The sequence below is a fragment of the Pipra filicauda genome, unplaced genomic scaffold (assembly GCF_003945595.2).
Source record: "Pipra filicauda isolate LSUMZ 115617 unplaced genomic scaffold, ASM394559v2 scaffold270_size1042834_pilon, whole genome shotgun sequence".
Classification (NCBI taxonomy): Eukaryota; Metazoa; Chordata; class Aves; order Passeriformes; family Pipridae; genus Pipra; species Pipra filicauda.
In genome coordinates, this window is record NW_024104388.1 from 471,269 (window position 1) to 490,215 (window position 18,947).

The 18,947-nt window shown below is 35.9% G+C and overlaps 1 protein-coding gene across 3 annotated transcripts in view; it reads left to right on the top strand.

The window, feature by feature from the left end:
• DIAPH2 (diaphanous related formin 2) overlaps positions 1-18,947 on the top strand; it is a 199,569-nt gene that overhangs the window by 129,531 nt on the left and 51,091 nt on the right. For all 3 annotated transcript variants that reach the window (XM_027740737.2, XM_027740739.2, XM_027740740.2), the window contains 2 exons: positions 639-774; positions 11,652-11,747. In XM_027740737.2, coding sequence (XP_027596538.1) covers positions 639-774; positions 11,652-11,747 — 232 coding nt within the window. The remainder of the gene's footprint in view (positions 1-638; positions 775-11,651; positions 11,748-18,947) is intronic.

Below are 18,947 nucleotides of genomic sequence, written 5' to 3' on the forward strand. Positions count from 1 at the left end.
ACATCATGGGAAGTAGTTGGTTGCTTTCTGGTTTTTGGTTTTGGTGGGGTTTTTTTCAACCTAGCAACATTATATATTGTAGTTTATAATTTTCTAGTTTGTATAACCTGTTGACTCAGAGACTTTAGAGTTGTAATCTATAAATTCAACTGTTTTCCATTTTTTTGGGTGTGTTTTATATGTTTAAGTGATCCAGACTGGCTATTTAAACAAAAGTTTTTGATGAATTGTAACTTAAATTCTAGCAACTGAGTCTCAGTTACTTGGAGTTGAAGTACAATGCAGTGGAAACTTGGCTTAATCCTAGCATCAGGATACAGGTTTAAGCTAGACTTCCAGCCTTCGTAGGAAAAAAGTACAGACATGCTGGTGCTGAAAAACTTGAAATTTTTTCATTCACCATAATGCAAAGCTATTTCAATTTTCTTTTTTTCTGATTAATAATGCTAAAGTGTACAGATAATATGGCACCTCAAAGATTTCTGAAGATGCTTGAAGTATTGGGTTGCCAGTCCCTGTTTTTTTCCCCTCGTTGGATGTAAATACATCCAATAAATAGCACAGTAAATCTGTGCTAACAAGGTTATTTTTATTTTCCTCAGTATATATATACTCATGTTCATTTTATCCTAATGCAGGAGGCATTAAAAGAAAACAACAAAAGAAGAGAATTGGAGGAGAAAACAAAGAGAGCCAAACTGGCAAAGGAGAAGGCTGAGCGAGAGAGGCTGGAGCGACAGAAGAAGAAGCAGCAGTTGATTGATATGAACAAAGGTGAGGCATCCTTTTTAACAGAGAGCTTTGTTAAAAGAAAAACAAAGTCAGCAGTAACAAACCGAAGGCTCTTTCTGATCAATGTGAGAAATGCTTGCTGAAAGTTTGGAAAGCTGAAAAAAAAGGTAATTTTTTCAAAATTGACAATTCTGTTTTGTTTCAGCCTACCTGATCCTGTAATTCCATATCTGTCACTTAGTATGTGTCACGTTCCTTTCAAAGTGTTTTGTTGTGAGTTATTGGCTTTTTTTCATTTGTAGCAGTTAATTGACTTTCTTTTTTCATATGGGTTTACTTCCAAGAAGGAGGATCTTACTGCTTTGTTGTTCATTTCATTCTGTAAACAACTCTGTAATCAAGGTATTGTGGCAAGTAATGTCTTTCTTTTTGGGCTTGGGGGCTCTGTGTTATAATGAATGTTCTCCCAATAGTCCTATTAGGAGCTGGAAAATCTGGTTGAGCTTAGAGTCTAAGTTCAGAGTGACATTTCAGCATGATAAAAAGCAATGTGTTTAGACTTGTCAGCTGTGAGAATATTGTATTTCGCATGGGGCCACCCTAAGAGAGGAGAAAGTGAAAAAGAAGGAATGGAATGGGCTTGATATTGATGTTGTGCATATTTCCAGAAGGTTGTAGAACACAGGCTTTGTTTTTTACCTGTCTGACTCTAGAAGGCAAGTAGAGGTGGCAAAACTTGCATTTGTGCAAGAGATTCCTTGCAGTTTTTTGTTCAGTTTCTGTGAGTTTGCTAATCTGACCCAGCTGTAAAACACTTATCTTTGTTATTCACTTAACAGGCCCATACTCATGGAAAAATGCTGTTTGGTTTTTGGAGGGTTTTTGCAATGGCACCACAAATCCTGTTATTTTTTGGCCTTGCTTGAACTGACAGTGACGCTGCATGGAATATACTTTGGGATAAGTTTTAGTGAATAACTCTGTTGCTTTGTATAGGCGACAAACCTTAATATCAGAGCATATAAAGATTAGTCCAATTTCAGTTTAACTATAAACAAAATATAAAATTTAAATGCACATTGTCTTTTTTTTAAACACATTGTCTTTTTTTTTTTGTGAAGTCAAGTTTGTGGAGGTTTCTAATGAGACTTTTCTAATGCATTTGACTGTTCTTTAATATCTCTCACCTCACCCACCGAAAAAAAAGTCCATAGTAATATGGACAGGCCCTTTTCTGTGAGTGGGAAAGAACCACCTAAATATCCCCTCATCACCCTTCCCTCTGCCAGTGTGCTTCAAGATAACAGTGAGAGAGGCTATTTAAACTACCACTTAAGACAGTGTGAGCCAATATGTTTTATTAGCTGTTACAAAGTGTGAAAAGCTCACTTAGATTCTGTTGTCAGTGAACTGGTCTGTGTTTAAGGGCTGTAGCTCTCCCAACTCCTTTAATTGCCTTAGCTCAGTAGATGAGAACATATGTGTCTCCATCCCTTAACTTTTTAAGCAGGTGAGGAGCAGACCACAGCTGACAGTGGCAGAGATACCTCAGTACACTTGATAGCATTTTTTCATCATGAAAGACTTTTCTTATCAACAGATAAAACTAAAGTTTAGTTTTGCATTGTCGCCTCTTTCACTGAAAATGCAAATATGTGAATAACTGTACAAGGCCTAATGCACCAAAACTGCCATTTAAATGACTGATGTTTCTAAACCTGGGACACCAAATTAGTAAATTAGTTTAATACTTCTAAATTTTTTTTCCACTTTCTAAATATATTGAATTATCCATTTCACATAGTACAACTCTAGTGCCATGGTAGTACGAGGGAGATATGTCCATCTCCACTGGATTCTATGACATTGATATTCAATTGACTTTTTTGCCAAGTAACTAATATTTTTCTTAATGCATCTTCTGCTGTGTGCTCATTCCTGCTTATATAAATAGTTTGTAAATTTGTCTAAGTGAATGTGACACAGAAGACTTAGAGGAAGGAGGCAGATGTCCTCTCAAGCTGTCATTTTGACAAGGTAATTTTCACCCAAAGGGGTGTTTTAACCTAACCCTCTTTCAGCTATTTCTCTATCTGTATCTTCAAGAATAACATTTTAGCATATTGCTACAGCCTTTGAGGTCAGAGCAATAGGGTTCCTACATTTTCCAGCCTTTTAGTGTGTAGTTCTGTAATAAGTTTTTGGGGTTTTTTTGTTACCTGGCCATTCAGTGACAACTTTTTTTGAGGCCACTGGAGAATCCAGATTCGGTTAGATTAGTTATAATTAAATGTTAGGATTAATACCAGTTTCTTGATGTAACTGCAAGAAATTCAGTGTGGCCAGAATCAAGAATTGCCCTGAATAATAGCCAGTGATGAAGTAACCTCAGAGCTGCCACAATTTTGAAGACTGGTTTACTTAATTTGGTGGTTTTGTGCTTTGTATAACTGAGATGCCGCATAAATATTACATGTAAACTGATAAATATTCCAAAATATGTAAAGATTAATGTAAAAATCTTGAAAAACTCTGTAAAAATCACAATTCAAAAAAGTTATCAAAATTGTCAACATCAGGTGAGTTTCACCAAGAGAAGTAAATTGTTACATTGTCATGGAACTCTACTTACTTGAATTAATATTTTTCAGAATAAATTTTAAATTATTTATATATGTATATATATAATATTGATTTAAAACTACCCCTTAAAATAATTTATCGTGAGACTTGTTGCTTAATATTATAACTTCCATTTTAAAAATTTTTATTATTAATGCATATTTCCCATTATGTTGTGCCTGCACCTCCCTTCCTGTGAGCTGGGGTGCAGTCAAAACCAGAGCAAGACATTCCAGCACCTGTTGGACTCTGTTCTGCTGTGGGTGCTCCCCCTCCTCAGGTGTAGCTGTATGGCTCAGGAATATTTGGTGTTCTTTTCAGTCTGCTTTTATTGACTCATCTTTGTTATATTTCCCAGACTAGTAAAGTATTTCTGTGTGCCAGGATTCCTGGTGAAGTATTGGAGGCATAGAAAGATTTAAGTTCCTTACCCACACTCCTTAAGTTTCACAGTTCGAATCATGAACTATTCTTTCTCATTGTGGGAGATGAATTCTGAGGAAAAGTCCTTTATGACTTCTGCCTGATTAAACATCTGCAAAATCCTTGCAGCATTGCTTCCCTGTGCATATCTGAACCACAGAGAGAAAAGAAGAACGGGGGAGAGCTTTCTGGGAGCTGAAAAGTGTCAAACAGCAATTCTGATGCAAATGTTATTTAATCAGAAACAGTTTTGCTCTTCATTATATCTGATTACTATGCCAATTAAAATCACCTTTTAACTACCAGTATTAGGATAAAAGATAGAATGAGCTTCCTCAGTCCCAATTAGTATTGAATTAATTGTTTTGAAGACATATTAACATTCTTTCCTAATGAGATGAAGATAATGGAAGTGAAGTTCTGTGCTAGTGGTTGATGGATATTCCTACTTTCCCTTTTCAAGTACCCTTATATAAGAATTCATATGCTATTTATTCAGTCTGGTATGTTGTAGTATGAGCAGTAATTCTACTGGGTTTCCTTCAAGTGTTGTTCCACTTGAACTGACTGGTGCAGGATATAATTCCAGAGATTACTTTTGCTACACTTTCCTAATGATTCTGTGCTTTTCTGGTCGGTTTGTCTTCCTTCCAAGTCCTTTAGCACAAACAGAAATCCATACTAAGTTTATTTTGAGTTACATAACATTTTGCAAGTGTCTCAGCCTTGATCATTTGGATTTACATATTGGCTGGTGATTGCATGGGGTACCTGGTGTGGTAAAACCTGGGGCTTATGTACCTTTTAAAGATTATTAGTTTATGGTGCTGGATGTCAATGAGGCAAGTGTTACAATTCTTTTGGGAAGTCATTGTTTTTCATATTGATGTCAATGGTCTGTGGGAATTCACTGCACACTTCCTGAAAGCTAATGCTGACAGAAGACCTTGGGTAGAACTTGATTACAGGTATTGTACCTTATCCTTAGGTATCATATGGCCATTTTTCTTTCTCTTTTTTTGTTTTTTTTGAGCTGCACAATCTTTCCCTTCCCACATAGAGGCAATCTCTTCCCATTTGTTCATCAGTAGTCCATGTTGCAGCCTATTTTAAGTGTAGTACAAGTCATCCTTGTGAGGGGCAGCAGCCTGGGCAGGATGAGGCCCCAGGGATGATGCGGAGGAGCTTCAATTAAGCCCGTTCCTGCCAAAGCAGACCTTGACCACCCTGATATTTTCTGAAAATGAAAAGGTGTGTGCATTTCAAAAATTGTTTTCAATAACCTGCCAGTGCAACAAAGCAGTTGTTTTTTTTTCCTTTTATTAACTTCATGTAAACCTGAGATCAGGTTATCATAAACAATATGCTTAATTGGTCCATAAGCAAGGATTTGCCTTGTTTTTTGCAAACTGACGTGAGATAGAGGTTCACTTATCAGTCATCCTGTCCTAACTTCTTTTTCTTTAATTAAGAAGTAAATAAGAGTCATGAGACACCACTCTAGTGCAAACTGCCGAGGAAGACTGCTTCCTGGAGATATTTATTATGCATGCAAAATGAATTTAGCAAATGAATAAAATGCAAATAGATGAGGCGAACACAAAAACACGCTTTCTGGAAAGGCACTGAAAGCTGACCTTTTTAAGTGAATATATTGCAATTAAAAATTCTGGTGCTGGTCATGAATAAAAAGTCTTGTTTAAAAGTTTCTACAGGACACACATTGGACTTTGAAAAGTGCTTAAAAGTTTAAAGCAAAACAGGGTAGTGCAAGGTGTGAATAGATTTGAAACCCTTTGGAGAAACTGGCAAACTGTGTGTGTTACTTAAAATGGTATTTGACTGGACTCTTTCAGTAAGGGCACAGATTTATGAAAAATATCCTGTGAAGTTCCTGTCAACTTTTGCCAAAATAGCTGTGCAATACTGACACTGTCTATTAACTTAGATTAGTTTGCAATTAGTATATCTGTAATAACGAGTAGATGATGTTTTGCAAGTGCATATGGAAGATACTAGAAAATAAAAGTGCATCAGCAAAATATTTGGGTATTCCTGTAGTAATCAGTGCAGACAATAAAAAGGGAGGGCAGCAAAGCACTCCAGAAACAAGAGCATGTTGCCAGGGCCTGTCATAGCTGTGAATCTGCACTGAGGAAACCAAATATCTAGGAGATGGATGTTTTGGATGCATGGGCTGAGCTCTGTGGCTTCAAGTGAAGTGCCATTTCTGTAGTTCTAAGTCATTCAAGTAACTTAAAAAGCCCAAGCTCTTTTAGTGTTTCCTTTTGCCATCAATAGTGCTACCCCAGTTCTTATATTTTATTTAAGAACAGTATTTATTCGGAATTTTTTATGTTCTAGTTTCCTCTAATCTCCTTTCTAGTGCAAACTGAAAAAGCAGTCCTGAGAAACTCTGCTAGAAGACCTTTTTTCCTATGTTTTTAGAGAAGATAATATGCTAAAGGCTGAGGTAAAGCTTTGTGCTATGGAGGCTGCAAAAAAGCTGGAATTGATCTCTCCAAGTTTCTAATTCTATAATTTCAATCTATATCAGAAAGTTGTGGTTCTGAATCCCTTCTCTAGAGTGCTGTTGAAGAAGGTTAGGGGCCCATTTTTAGGACGATTTGATGCAATTGTTTAGAGGAGAGAAACTCCTATGATATTGAAATCATCAGTTGGCCACTCCCACGGAAGCAAGTTCAAGAATTCTTACTGAATTAAACCAGAAGTTCAGTATTCCCATCTTTATTTAAAATCTATGGGAGAGCTCTGATTCTATGAATATTTATCATCCATGGTTCAGGTTAGTCCCTAATCAGAGCATCAGCACGTTTTCTAGTGTGAACTGTCAGTGCTGCTCCTTTAACTGCAGGAATGGTTCTTAAATCCTCACAGGCTACGAGTGACTGAATGTTTTTCCATTTTCAACATGAACTTTTTGTAATAGTTATTTTTAAAAAATTAAGACTTGTCTTGGCTCAGCTGTAGCTTTTGTTGCTCTTCAGGTTAACAAAAGAATGATCCTTTACCCGTGCATTTTTTGTCAACTTCAATTTTCATTTTAATCATATGGGTTATAAATAGATCAGAACATTATTTTGCATTTAATATTAGGATGTGGGAATGTTGGGGTCTCTTTTTGAGGTTTAGATGAGATTTGTCAGAAAGTGATAAAGGAATGTAATACTGACAAAAAAGGATTCTAAATCTAACTTAAGGGTCATATTTCATAAGGAGCCAGCAGTGACAACCAAGGGAAATATTTTATCTTCATCTCCATGTTGAAATGGTTCCTCTGTTTCAGGGAAACTCTTGAAACAGAAAATGGCTACAGAAGCAGGTGAAAGATTGTGTTTGCTCTGTGAAAAATAAGATAAAGTAAACATTCTTCATCATTTGCTGGTGTTTGTTTTCTCCCTTTAACAACACTGTCCTCATGGTTAATTTAGCAATGTACAGATTGTGCTAAAATAAATTGCCTACCTTTGCTGCAGAATCTTAGTTCTACATCTATGTCAGGTATAGTCATGATGCAGTCCAGGGGCAGGCTGTTGAAATAATTATTTTTAAAAATGGAGATACTTTAATCCCTCTGCTGTGTTCCAGAGGCAGGTTAAATATATGCTCTATATACTTATTTGTGTTGGGTAAAAGACTTGATGTGCTTTATCTCTGGACTGTGGTAACTGCCTGAGTTGGTTTTATGTGAATTCTCATACAGTGGATACAAGTTATCACACCAGTCAGATGGTAATTCAGCCATGTTTCTTTAGTCACCTCTTTATATTGGAGCTCTTGGTCATTCCCTGTTGAAGAACTCCTGGCTTGCCCCTCAAGTTACACATATTCGTTGTATTATGTCAATTGATTTTATTCTTCCAAATCTTATGCATCTTCTGATCTTATCCTCCAAAATGTTAGTATTTCCTATTTGTATGTTGTGATGGCCAATCCACTGATTAGGTTTTCAGAAAAAAGATCTGATAAGCTCTCAGTTGTTCAAGCTTCGTATCTAGGAACAGCCCTTTGTTGTTACTTAGCCAGATATTTTGCTAATGACCATCTTTTCACCTTCCACTAATAAATTAAGCAGCCATTATATCAAATACTGAACACCAGATAAATGAGAGAGAAATTTTCTAGAAATTTTCTGCCAAATGAAGTGCAGGATATTGTGTTAACAGAAATTATAAACTGTAAATTTAGTCTGTTATCTGTGGCAGAGCTATAGTGTCGTAGTCTTGTGTTCTGCTGTATTCAAAACTTGTTTGAAGCATCTTTTGTGCTACTGGCCAAAGACTATCATACTGATTTGTTCTCCAGCTGAGGTTTTGGTATTTTTCTTACAAATTCTACATTTGGTGTTCTCAAATAGTAGCAGTAGGTATTTGGTCATTTCAATGGCCTGTTAATCTCTATAATTAAAAATAGAGATTTGCCATTTGCTTCCACATCAGCTGAGAGGACTTTATATAAGCTGATTTGTCATTACTCATCTGTGGTCATGTATCTATCTTGTCTTTGTTCCAAGGGGTTGTGCTGCTGACGTGCATTAATATCGAAGTGAAAAGTTCAGCCAGTATCCATCTCTAGCAGTAGTCACTGTTCTGTTTGTAATCACTCCCTACCCTTTTACACATCCAAATCTTCAGTCTCTAATTTAATTTCCTATGGTTTATCAGGGGTCTCCTTTTTGAAATTGGCAGTCCAGTTCTAGAGCACTAATGTTTAGAGTCATATTTAACACAAAACTCTGACCACAAATACTAAACACTTAATAAGACCAATTCATCTAAAGTCTGTTGTTATTTATAAAAGTCAAGTGTAAAATCCAGAGTATCGCCCTTATGCACAGCAAATTTGTTTATAGACTGACTATATGACTGTTCCTCAGCATTCATAAGCAGATGGACCTTATGCAAGTTTTTTCCATATACACTTTCACCTTAATGCACACTAAGTCCTATTTTTTTTTTCCCTTCTTCTGTTCTGTTTCCTACAACTGGTCAAAAGTTATGAAAAGCTGAGGTATCTTGATATTAAGATTCCCTGCTCATCTCAAATATGCCTTTATTTGTTCATTGCATCATATTTTTTTTTCTTTGTCTGTACCTCAGCTTGCTTGGGGCTCTCCAGCAGTGTAAGAAGCAATAATAATCTTCTTTGGAAGAAGAAAAACTATTTTTGTCTTTATCATTAAAAGTGGCCAAAATCTGTTGACTAACACTGGTCTAAATTATGGGACCTGCAAGAGGACAAGTATTTCTGTAATCTCCCAAAAACTCACCCATTTTCAAAACAGACTAAACCAAATCTGCAGTAGAATATTAGTGTAAAATCCAAATTAAAACAAATGGGGCTTGTAGTTAACATGTCAATTAATGATTAAGAATTCTTCTGCCTTTTCAGCCCTGTTTAATACCTATAGTGAATCTGGCTCTTTGCTAAGGCTAATCAAAGCAAATTGCCATTTTTTTTGCTTGTGTGCACACATATGCTCTCTCTTAATTGCTTGGGGCTTACTTGAAAAGACACAAGGAGGAAGAAAATTACTTGTTCCAGGTGAAACTCCTGTCCTTGTGTACAATGAAAGATATCTAAAAGAGGAATAATGATTATGTATTTTATTTCTGCTGACAGGAATGTTGGAAATAAGTTTTTTCATTTTGAAACTTCTGGCAGTTTTTATCTTTGTTTCTGGTTTGTGTCTACAAGTTGCTGCAGGTAGTATAAAAATAGGCAAATAGGAGATGGTAATATGCAAAGTACAGCAGAAAGAACTGTGGGGGAAAGACTGAAATTTGTTGAATTTTATTTATGAATTTTAATGAAGGCTCGCTGAAAATGCAGTTCTTTGTCCACTTCCCATTTAATCACCTGACAACTTTGATTAAGACGCAGTGCTGTGATCAGACCTAATGTGAATTTTACTTTGAGAAGTTAAAAATCCCATCACTGTGTTCTACAGCTTCCTTAATACATGTGCCTTTATAATGTGTATTTTGGTATCCCAAAAATAGGGTGGGTTTTAGCAGTTGCAGTAATTAGCAGGTAGAGCAGCAGACTCAGCAAAAAAGAAGTGGAAGACTGCATAAACATTCATGAAGTATTGAAGGATTTTTGTCTTTTAATAAACTGCCAACTCTTAACTTTTAATGAGGATCGAACAATATTGTTTTTCTACACATAAAATATTCGAACATATTAACTAGTTCTGTGCTTTGCAGTCACATTCATTAAATGTTTCAGACCAACTTGATGTGTATTAGTTTGGACAAAGTGTATTCACAGACCTTTGATTTTGAAAATAAATTTAATACAAGGACAACAGCAAATCAATGAATAAGCATGTGTAGGATAAGAAGCACAAAGCAAAATAATTATACTGTGCAGTTTAAACAAAATTTTGGCTTTGTATGTGAGTGTGAATTGAAAGAAGCTAATTTACTTATTTATTTTGCAGGAGCATAGTTGTTCAAGACTTTTAGATGGAATGCAATTAAAACTGGTATTTCAGAGTCTTTTGCTGGTTACTGCACTTGCACTGCTCCCTTTCATCTTACTCTGGGGAGAACTTTATGTATGTGTTCTATAGTATATATAATGGTTTAAGTTACATTGATGTATAATTTAAGTTCATCATGTAGTTATACTGATGATCATAATGTAGAAATTTGAACCAAGTACTGTTTTAGGATTGGCATGCTCTTTTATCAGCTCTGGATTTAGTCTAATAAACCTAAATGTAATAGAGAACCAGGACAAAATAGCTTATTCATTAATAAGCTGCTTTTAAACTTGAACATTTGAGAGCTTGAATGTGCATTTAACCTCCTACACTTTGTGTGAGTCAGAAGTTTTTTGCCATAATGTAATTTTTTTGCATAAAGTAATGATCTTCCCACTCTGTGATGGGGAAATTTATATTAACTTGAAGTCTGAGAGATGTGAATAAAATGTCCACCTACCTGCTGAGTCTAGCCTATATTTTAGTTCTGGGTTATAACATAGATACGAGAACAGAAAGAGACATTCATCAATAGTTTTGTAACATTGCAGTTCTTTGACCTCTATTTCTCATGCTGCTGAATGCTGCTATCAACTGTTATTAGCAGATTGAAATGCAAAGGAATTTTAAGGCTGAAATATATAAAAAGAAGTCATTTTTCTACTCAGATTTCTGTAATGCGCCATAAAGTCCAGCAATTTAAAGGCTACAGGTTGGTTTGGCTATGAAAAAAAGCAGAAGAAAAAATTTAGCAGAAGTAAAATTCAGCTTTTAAGAAATTTTACACTGCATGATTCTCCCCTCTTTGTTCTTGAATATTACTTGAACATCATCCATGGTTTGAGGTTAGATGTGTAGTATATGGCATACATTGTATAGGTAATTTTTTTTCCAAGGATTTAGTGAATCATGAGGTTGGGAGGCAGCATATAAAATATTCACCGTGCTACGATATTGAACTTCCTGCCATTCAGTGTCATCAGATTTTCCATGTGCATTGATTAAATCAAAAAGAGATGACCTGTTTCCACTTCAGAAAAGTCTTAAAATATTTTAGCAGTGAAGCAGCAGTCATTCACCAGCAGCTGTCTATCTACAAGCTGAAGATGTCATCAATAATGCAGAAAATAACATCTCCAAGTTGAAAGAACAGTAGGATTGGCATCAATTTTGCTTAATAGAGCATCATACACCAACTAGACAGTGATACCTGAAGCACTGACAGCATCCATTACCTTAAAATGTGTATGTCTCTTACTCGGAAGCATTATGTAAACTTGACAACATTTCTACTTTTTTTTTCTTTCTCAAGTGTCTGATTTCAGTTGCACTGAGATTAATATGATTTTTCTGCTCTTCTCAGAGGGTGATGAGACAGGAGTGATGGACAGTCTGCTGGAGGCCTTGCAGTCAGGAGCAGCATTCAGAGATCGCAGGAAACGAACACCAAGACCACAAGGTAAGAGGATGCTTTCTGTAAACTTTTACTTATAAACCAAGTGGGCTAAAGTTGCTTTGCAAAGTTTTACCAACAGTTTTCACTGAAACCCATGGGGCTGCTGTTGGGCATTGAGCTACTGTGAAAACTCAGCATGCCCTTTGTGATCGTGGATTGTTAACTTGTAGCTCTGTCTTCAGGCATCTGTGTGCTCTAAGGTATGACAAGCACTCCTGTTGTGATTGAAATGGTTTTTAAATACTACTGCACAAAGTATGTTTGTCTTAATTTTTCAAACCGTAAGTATAATTAATTTATTGTAGGTGGTGCCATGAAAAATACCAGCTTGTTAATGAATTCTTAAAAAATTCGGGTGTTTAGCTGACCGTCATTTTCAAGCCCTGGTCTAGTTTGGTAGGAAGTTACAGTATTTTTAGTCTTAAAAGTAAAATTACATTAGGATGGCTTCACTTTCCTGTGGAAGACAATTGTATTGTACTGAATTTAGTTTGGTTTACTGAGCAATTGCTTCTTCCTTGCAAAGTTGATTTTGAGAAAATTTGAGAGGAAGTTAAGCAATTGCAGAATTTCCTCTGTTCACTTCTCTGCTTATGATATGCCAGTGGCACACAGTTTGTGAAATGCATTTTGTCTACATTTACTTTTCACCAAAGCTCATGGTAGTATACAGTCTTTTGCAATTTTTCTTTTAAAATATGTCTTACAGTAAAAAAATACAGTCTTAAAAATCTACATTTGAAGTTATTTGGCATAAAATCAAAAGCTTGTGTTGGATATGTGTTTCCAAAGGTTTGGCAAAAGGGAGTTATCTTATAAATAAGCTGTGTTTATCCATCTAATCCTGAGTGAGCTGGGGTTAGATTCCTGTTGGCTGATTTTTTTTTTTTTTTTTTAGAGGAACAGAAGAGTAAAGGCAAATTCTACTACCCTCTTTAGCTAGCCAAGATAGTGCATAATTATTTTTAATTTGCCATATGCATGATCTTATGAAAAAAAATGAAAAAAAAAGCTACTTAATTTGTTCATACTAAGAAGTGAATTCTGCTACAGTTCCAATATCATTCTTAATTCAGAGCTTGTTTCTGCTCTCAGATCAGACGTGAAACAACTCCTCGATCAAAATATGGTTTTTTCCATATCTTGAGAAATATCATTGTGAGAGATGGTTTGTTTGTGCTGGGACATGAGGAGAGATTTGTCACCAAGTGGTGAAAAAGAAAAGCTTCCCAGGGACCAGAGGAGATTGCACAAAATCTGCTGCAGCTGAGAAAACCAAGAAGATGATTGAACCTGAGTCCAAAACCAGTGACTCCTGCAAGGATAGGGGACAGAGCTAATTAAAAATCCCTTTCATTGCCCTTCTGGTTTACGTAGTTACTTTGACTTCTGTGTTTGAAATTTCATTGATATTCAGTTGATATTCCAGTGGGGTCTGACTTTTAATTTTAAGGAGCTGATTGACTTTGGGGAACTTACTGTGAGAGGAGGATGAGGTCATCCATTTCCCAGCTCTGGCCACCCATAAGTCTCCTATAAGTGAAGAAGACCATTATGTAAAATTTTCGAGAGTAGCTTAAAATTTAGCAGAGGCAATAAATGTGAGTCCTAGTCAAGTATCTGATTTCAGTTTTTATATAAATCTTCTCATGTGCTTTAGGCACATGCATGACATCTAATCAGTAACTTGTTTACACACCAGAAGTTGTTTGAAAATGTGGCTTTTCTTCAGATTTCTAAGCACTGAACTATAGCATTAAACAGCAGGGACCATTTTTACAAATTTCCACATCTGTCCTTCCAAAATGGAAGGATCAATGACAGTTTCCTCATTGTACCATCAGTAGAGTCTGAATATTCAGCAGAGTTTCATCCAGTGAGATTTTAGTAAACAGTTCACTCCAAGCCTCCTTGGGTTCAATAGAAGAAAGAAAAAGCAAATAAAAACTATGGAAAGAAGAGGATGGGGGATTTCTGGGCTTGCTGGGTCACATGGTTGCAAATGGTACGGTACTGACTATAAGTAGTGCAAAATGTAGGAGTTTTCTGTAAGTTATTAAGAGCTTTCTGCACTCCCTCTGTGGTCAGCCTGAATTCAGAGCACACATGGGGGGGAAAGTAAGAGAAAAGAAAGGTGCTGCTGTTTCCAAAGTTACACTTGTCCAGTAAAATTTTGAGCTTTAACTTGTCTTGGTTTAGCCATCATAGTCTGAGAAGAAAAATTCTTGTTTTCTGCCTGTTTGGACACTGATCTAATTTTTCTGTGTCAGCTATGGCTGGTAGTTTAGTTATGATCAAAAACAACTTCTGCTTGCTTAATTTGGAAGTTTTGTTAATTACTTGGTAACAGGTGGCCCCCACAGAAAGATAAAAAAAACCCAAACAAACAAACCCAAAAACCCTAAAAACACCCCACAAACAAGAAAACTACCCCCAAAAATGAAAATTTGGCTTTTGTTGTGCTTTCTTCCAGTGTTGTCACAAAGTAGATTTCAAGGAGCAAACTGTAGTATCACTCCTAGTGGCATTTTTGATCAGTTTAGGTCAAAACCCATGACCCTCCAGAAAAACTCCCTGTGCAATGGCATATGTTCCCTTCTAGCTTTAGGTGAGTGGGTTGGACCTAGGAGGGATTAATTAGTTTGAATAACAGAGCTCCAAATACTATAGACTGACAACTAGTCCAGAAGAGTGTCATTCTACCAGACACCTACTCAATTAGCCTGTTTTACAGAGGTCAGTGCTGGACCTCATAGAATATATTTGTGCCATGTCTTAAAAATGTTTTAAGATTCAGAGACTGACTGAGTGAGAGGTGGAGACAGGGGGTGGTGCTCCGTTCATGTGGAGTGGCCACACTGCACAGGGGGGACTACTCAATGTTACAGTTTTCCTGCTGGGTAAAAAAAAAGAAATGATTAGTTTGGAAAAATAAATCTCCTTTGAAATATGTTTAGCTGCATTATGTTTGTTTGCTAAGCCTGTAAATGAAAAACTACACTTTATTGAGTTGCATTACAACCATGGACTTTTCCAGTACAAGTTGTTTTGTTATCAGGTTGTGGAAGTAAAAATAAAAAAATTCCTGTCCCTCTCCCCTAGTTTTTCATTTAATTGTACCTCTGTGCATTCTTTCTCATGTAGATTTTTCAATGTGCTAAAAGTTGGTGTGGTTTCTCTCTCCTAAGCTTATTCCTGTATCTTTATTTCTAGCTACTGGATTTTAAGTAGAGAGATTGTCCTTTCAGTAGATTGCTTTGCTTATAGAGGCTCTACAATAATAATTAGAAATAAATTTCTAGAAGTGTTTCCTTCTCTTCCAAAAATATACTTGGGTTTTGCAAGTTTGCCAATATTGGCATAATAAAGAACAGTATTAGGTGGCATTTATCACAGGGTATCTCTTTAAAATGTGCATCCAGCATTACTGTTGCACAATTATCCCTGCCCTTTTCTCTGGCCTTGGGATATAGAATTATTAAAAGAAGACCAATTCAGAAATATTTTCTCTCTAAATTAGTTTAAACAAATTTCTGCATGGAGCTAACTATTCTATTAGGGTTCTTTCTGTTAAGCTTCTAAGTTTTTTGCCATGGAATTTAATTTCTTTAAGCAATGTTAATAACTAGTACCCTCTCCCATATATCCAAACTATCACAACCACAGTGATACCATGTACAATGATTTCTGCAGGTTTTCACTACTGGGAATGCTTTTAAAAAGTAGATACATATTACAGTGAAGTTCATCAGAATTCTAACAAAAAGGTTATATTTTTATAGACAGAGCTATTCTTAAAATGAAGGCTTACTTTCTTGTCTACCTTGCTAAACTAATTTTACCTTTGCATTGGTTACATTAAATAAAATCTTTAGAGTTAGTTAGGTTTCTAAGTGCACAATCCTTGTTTTCTAAACCACATTCACATATAAATGTTCAAAGAGTTTCTGCTTTACTGAAAGCATTGTGAGTCATTTTGTGGCAGTTGTGTAAATAAGCTGATTTTTCACACTACCTCTGAATTGATGAGAATATTATCAGTGTTAAAATGCAAAAATGTGGTAGGTGCACTTGATTTGTGCTCAGTTAAAATGGTGTGAGTGACCTTGTTTGCTGTCTTTCAGATTAACAGTGTCATCACCTTTAGCATTAAGTATCTGTTATGAAGTTGGAAATATCCATAATGGTCTATAAAAATGTTAGACTCAAGTTTAAAAATCCGTATGTATGTTAAAGTATTTCTTCATCTTTTCAGATATTTTTACTTTGAGAAGCTGAGTATTTAAAAGCATGTTTGCTACTTCAGTTGTGTAGTGAAGGGGTTTTGCTTACAGTCAAGTATTGTGGACTAATGAGACTTACACATGTGATCCAAGTGCTTCAAAATTACCACATCTCTAATAGCAAGAGCTAAACAAGGATCACCAATAATAAACTTACTCATTTTGCTGTCACAGCATTATTGTGAGATTTAAGTTAGCTTTTATTTCTAAATATAAATATGAGTACCATTCAAATCAAGTTTCAGCAAATTACCTTGGTCCAGAGAGCTCCATAAACAGTCCCAAAGCTATTTAAAAATAGGTATTTGTGGTATAATCTATTTTTACTGTGTATGCATTTTGGCTTATGGTTTTTGTAATTAAAGGAGTAGTGTTAGATAATATATTTTTGGTAGCTCAGCATGAAAGAAACAGCTGTAGAATGTGGAGGTTTTGCTTGACAGTGGAAGGTGTCTCTTCCCATGACAGGGGGGATTGGAACTAGATGATTTTTAAGGTCTCTTTCAACCCAAACCATTCTATGATTCTATGACATTCCAGAGGAATTCCACTTACATGCAGGATGAAGGAGAAGTGGTAAAAAAAGAACTAAAATACAGTTTAGCCTCCAGCCTGCTTAGACTGGATTCTCCAGGCTTTTCAATGGACAACACCTCTGAGCATGCAAGGAATGAAGAGGCTCTGGAAACACCTCATGAGCCAATAACAGGATGAACATAAAGACACAAATTCAAGAATTCCATGCATTTGCATAATTACTTTCACCTCTATTGGTTTGTTACCCTTCTCTGAAGCAAGTGCTGAAGATTGACTAGTTGTCTTTAAAATTGATTTTCTGAACTTGGTATGCTGGAGATTGTTCACATTTTGACACAGAGCATGTAAAGTGTTTATGAATGTTTAGTAAACAAGACAGATAAGTGAGATTGAGAACTCTGGACTTTGTATATATTGCTGCTGCTTTGTCTGACAAATTCTAAGTTTTTATTTGCAATTTAATTTTTTTTCCAAGACTTTCCAAGAATTTTACTTGACTAAATGAAAATATGCCATTAAATGACAAAGCCATATGCACATTCTGGAAAAAAAAATAAGTTGGTGCTAGGTAAATGTAACTGTCTACCTCTGAGTTTGTCATTCATCTAAAGCTTTTAATAACTTACATAAGCTAAAGAGAGTTATGTACCCCTTGCTTTTATTAGCTCAAGTGCTTCAAAATGCATTTCAGCATTTCAGTGTAGCATGAAAAGTTTTCCCTGTAAGTTCTTCCAGAACGGTGTTATGTAAAATTGTACACTGAAAGTATCGGAACATTTTTCAAGTTTTAGCATTTTAAAAAATCAACACTGGTGTTACTTTGCTCATCAAATTGTCCTAATGTCCAAAAATAGAAAGTTCTAAATTTTGTGCATATATTTGTGCACATTGTCCATTAATGATGATAAGAATTACATGGAAGTGCTGAGGATTGTTCTGCAGCCTCATGGCATTTGGAAGGTACATCGTGTAACATCTGACCATGTGCCAGCCAGGTGCAGGACTGTGCCAGGTGCTTCAGACCTTGAAACTGAGTGTTATATTTATTTATTTAGAGTTGGTTTTGTTTCATCACAGGACCCTGCAGGTACCCAGGGCAGCTGTAGAGGTCATACAGATTATATATTATGGAGTTTCTTTTTCTGAGAAGAGTTGACTTGGCACAGTTTCTTCCGAACCTACTGAAATGCCTTAGAATTCCAAAAGCCTTTTTGAATATCCTATGCCGTCAAATGGAGTTTTAGAAATAAAACCAAGCTTTTCTGAGAATCTTCATCAGCCTCTGGAAAAGAGTAATCCAGGAGGAGGCTGCCAAGGGCACCTGGTAGAATTTTGTATGAGTTGGAAGTCTCCCACCATTCTGAATTTATTTATTTTTTAATTCACACTGAATCTGAAAACTGTTCTATTTTAATGAAGTATATCCTGCTAGATGGTAAGGCCTACCTTTCCAGAGATTGATAGCTGAGTTTGGGCTACATCTTTATGCAGTAGCTGAAGTTAGAGAAGCTTCTTTTGCACACAGAGAAAGGATATTCATGCATTAATTTACCAACTACATGAGTAGTAATGAATGATATGCAAGGCTAACTTAATTTGCATTTGGCCATTTGAATTTTCTTTGTCAGTGCTGACACTGTTATCATGCAATTATTGAGAAACACTTCTATTGGAAAAATTTTCTCCCACAGTACTGTTTACTGAGGTAAAGCACATTGGCTTTAATATTTTAATATATATACATAATGAATGGAAAGGAAAGAGATGAAAATCACTGTTGCGGTGTATGACTTGGCAGAGGATTAATTTAGCTGACATTAGGTCCAAATGGTTATTTTGTAGATAGGGAGGCTTTCTCTTCCATCGTGTTCTGGGCACACAGTGTAGAATTGACAGTCCTCTGACCTCAGCACGGAGAGACCATCCCAGGGTTCTTGTGAAGGGTTGTCATCTGAACTGTAAGAACTTAATTAGTTTCCTTCCTGCAAAGACAATATTTACCCTCTGGGTTATGATGTAACAGAGCAAATCATGAAAATTCTAATTTTCTTATTGCATTAGCAGGAGAAAATAAGATTCTCTGTTCAACACACCCAAAGTAATAGTGTTTAGTTACAAAGTACTGATATCATCTTAGCAGTAGGTACATATTAATGGTCAGGCAGTTATGTGCCTGTAACTTCATGTGTTTGTGAGAAGCCAGAATCTCGGTTGGTGTATGTTGCATTAACTCATTTTACTTTCCTGATGTTTTTAGTTTATTAATCTGTGACAGGATAAATTAAAGATCTAAGACAGGTAGAGGCTGGCACTCCCTGTTGGAGAAAGTGGCTAAAAAAATTTCTAAAAATAAAAGAAAAACTCTGCAATGAGAAATTAATTA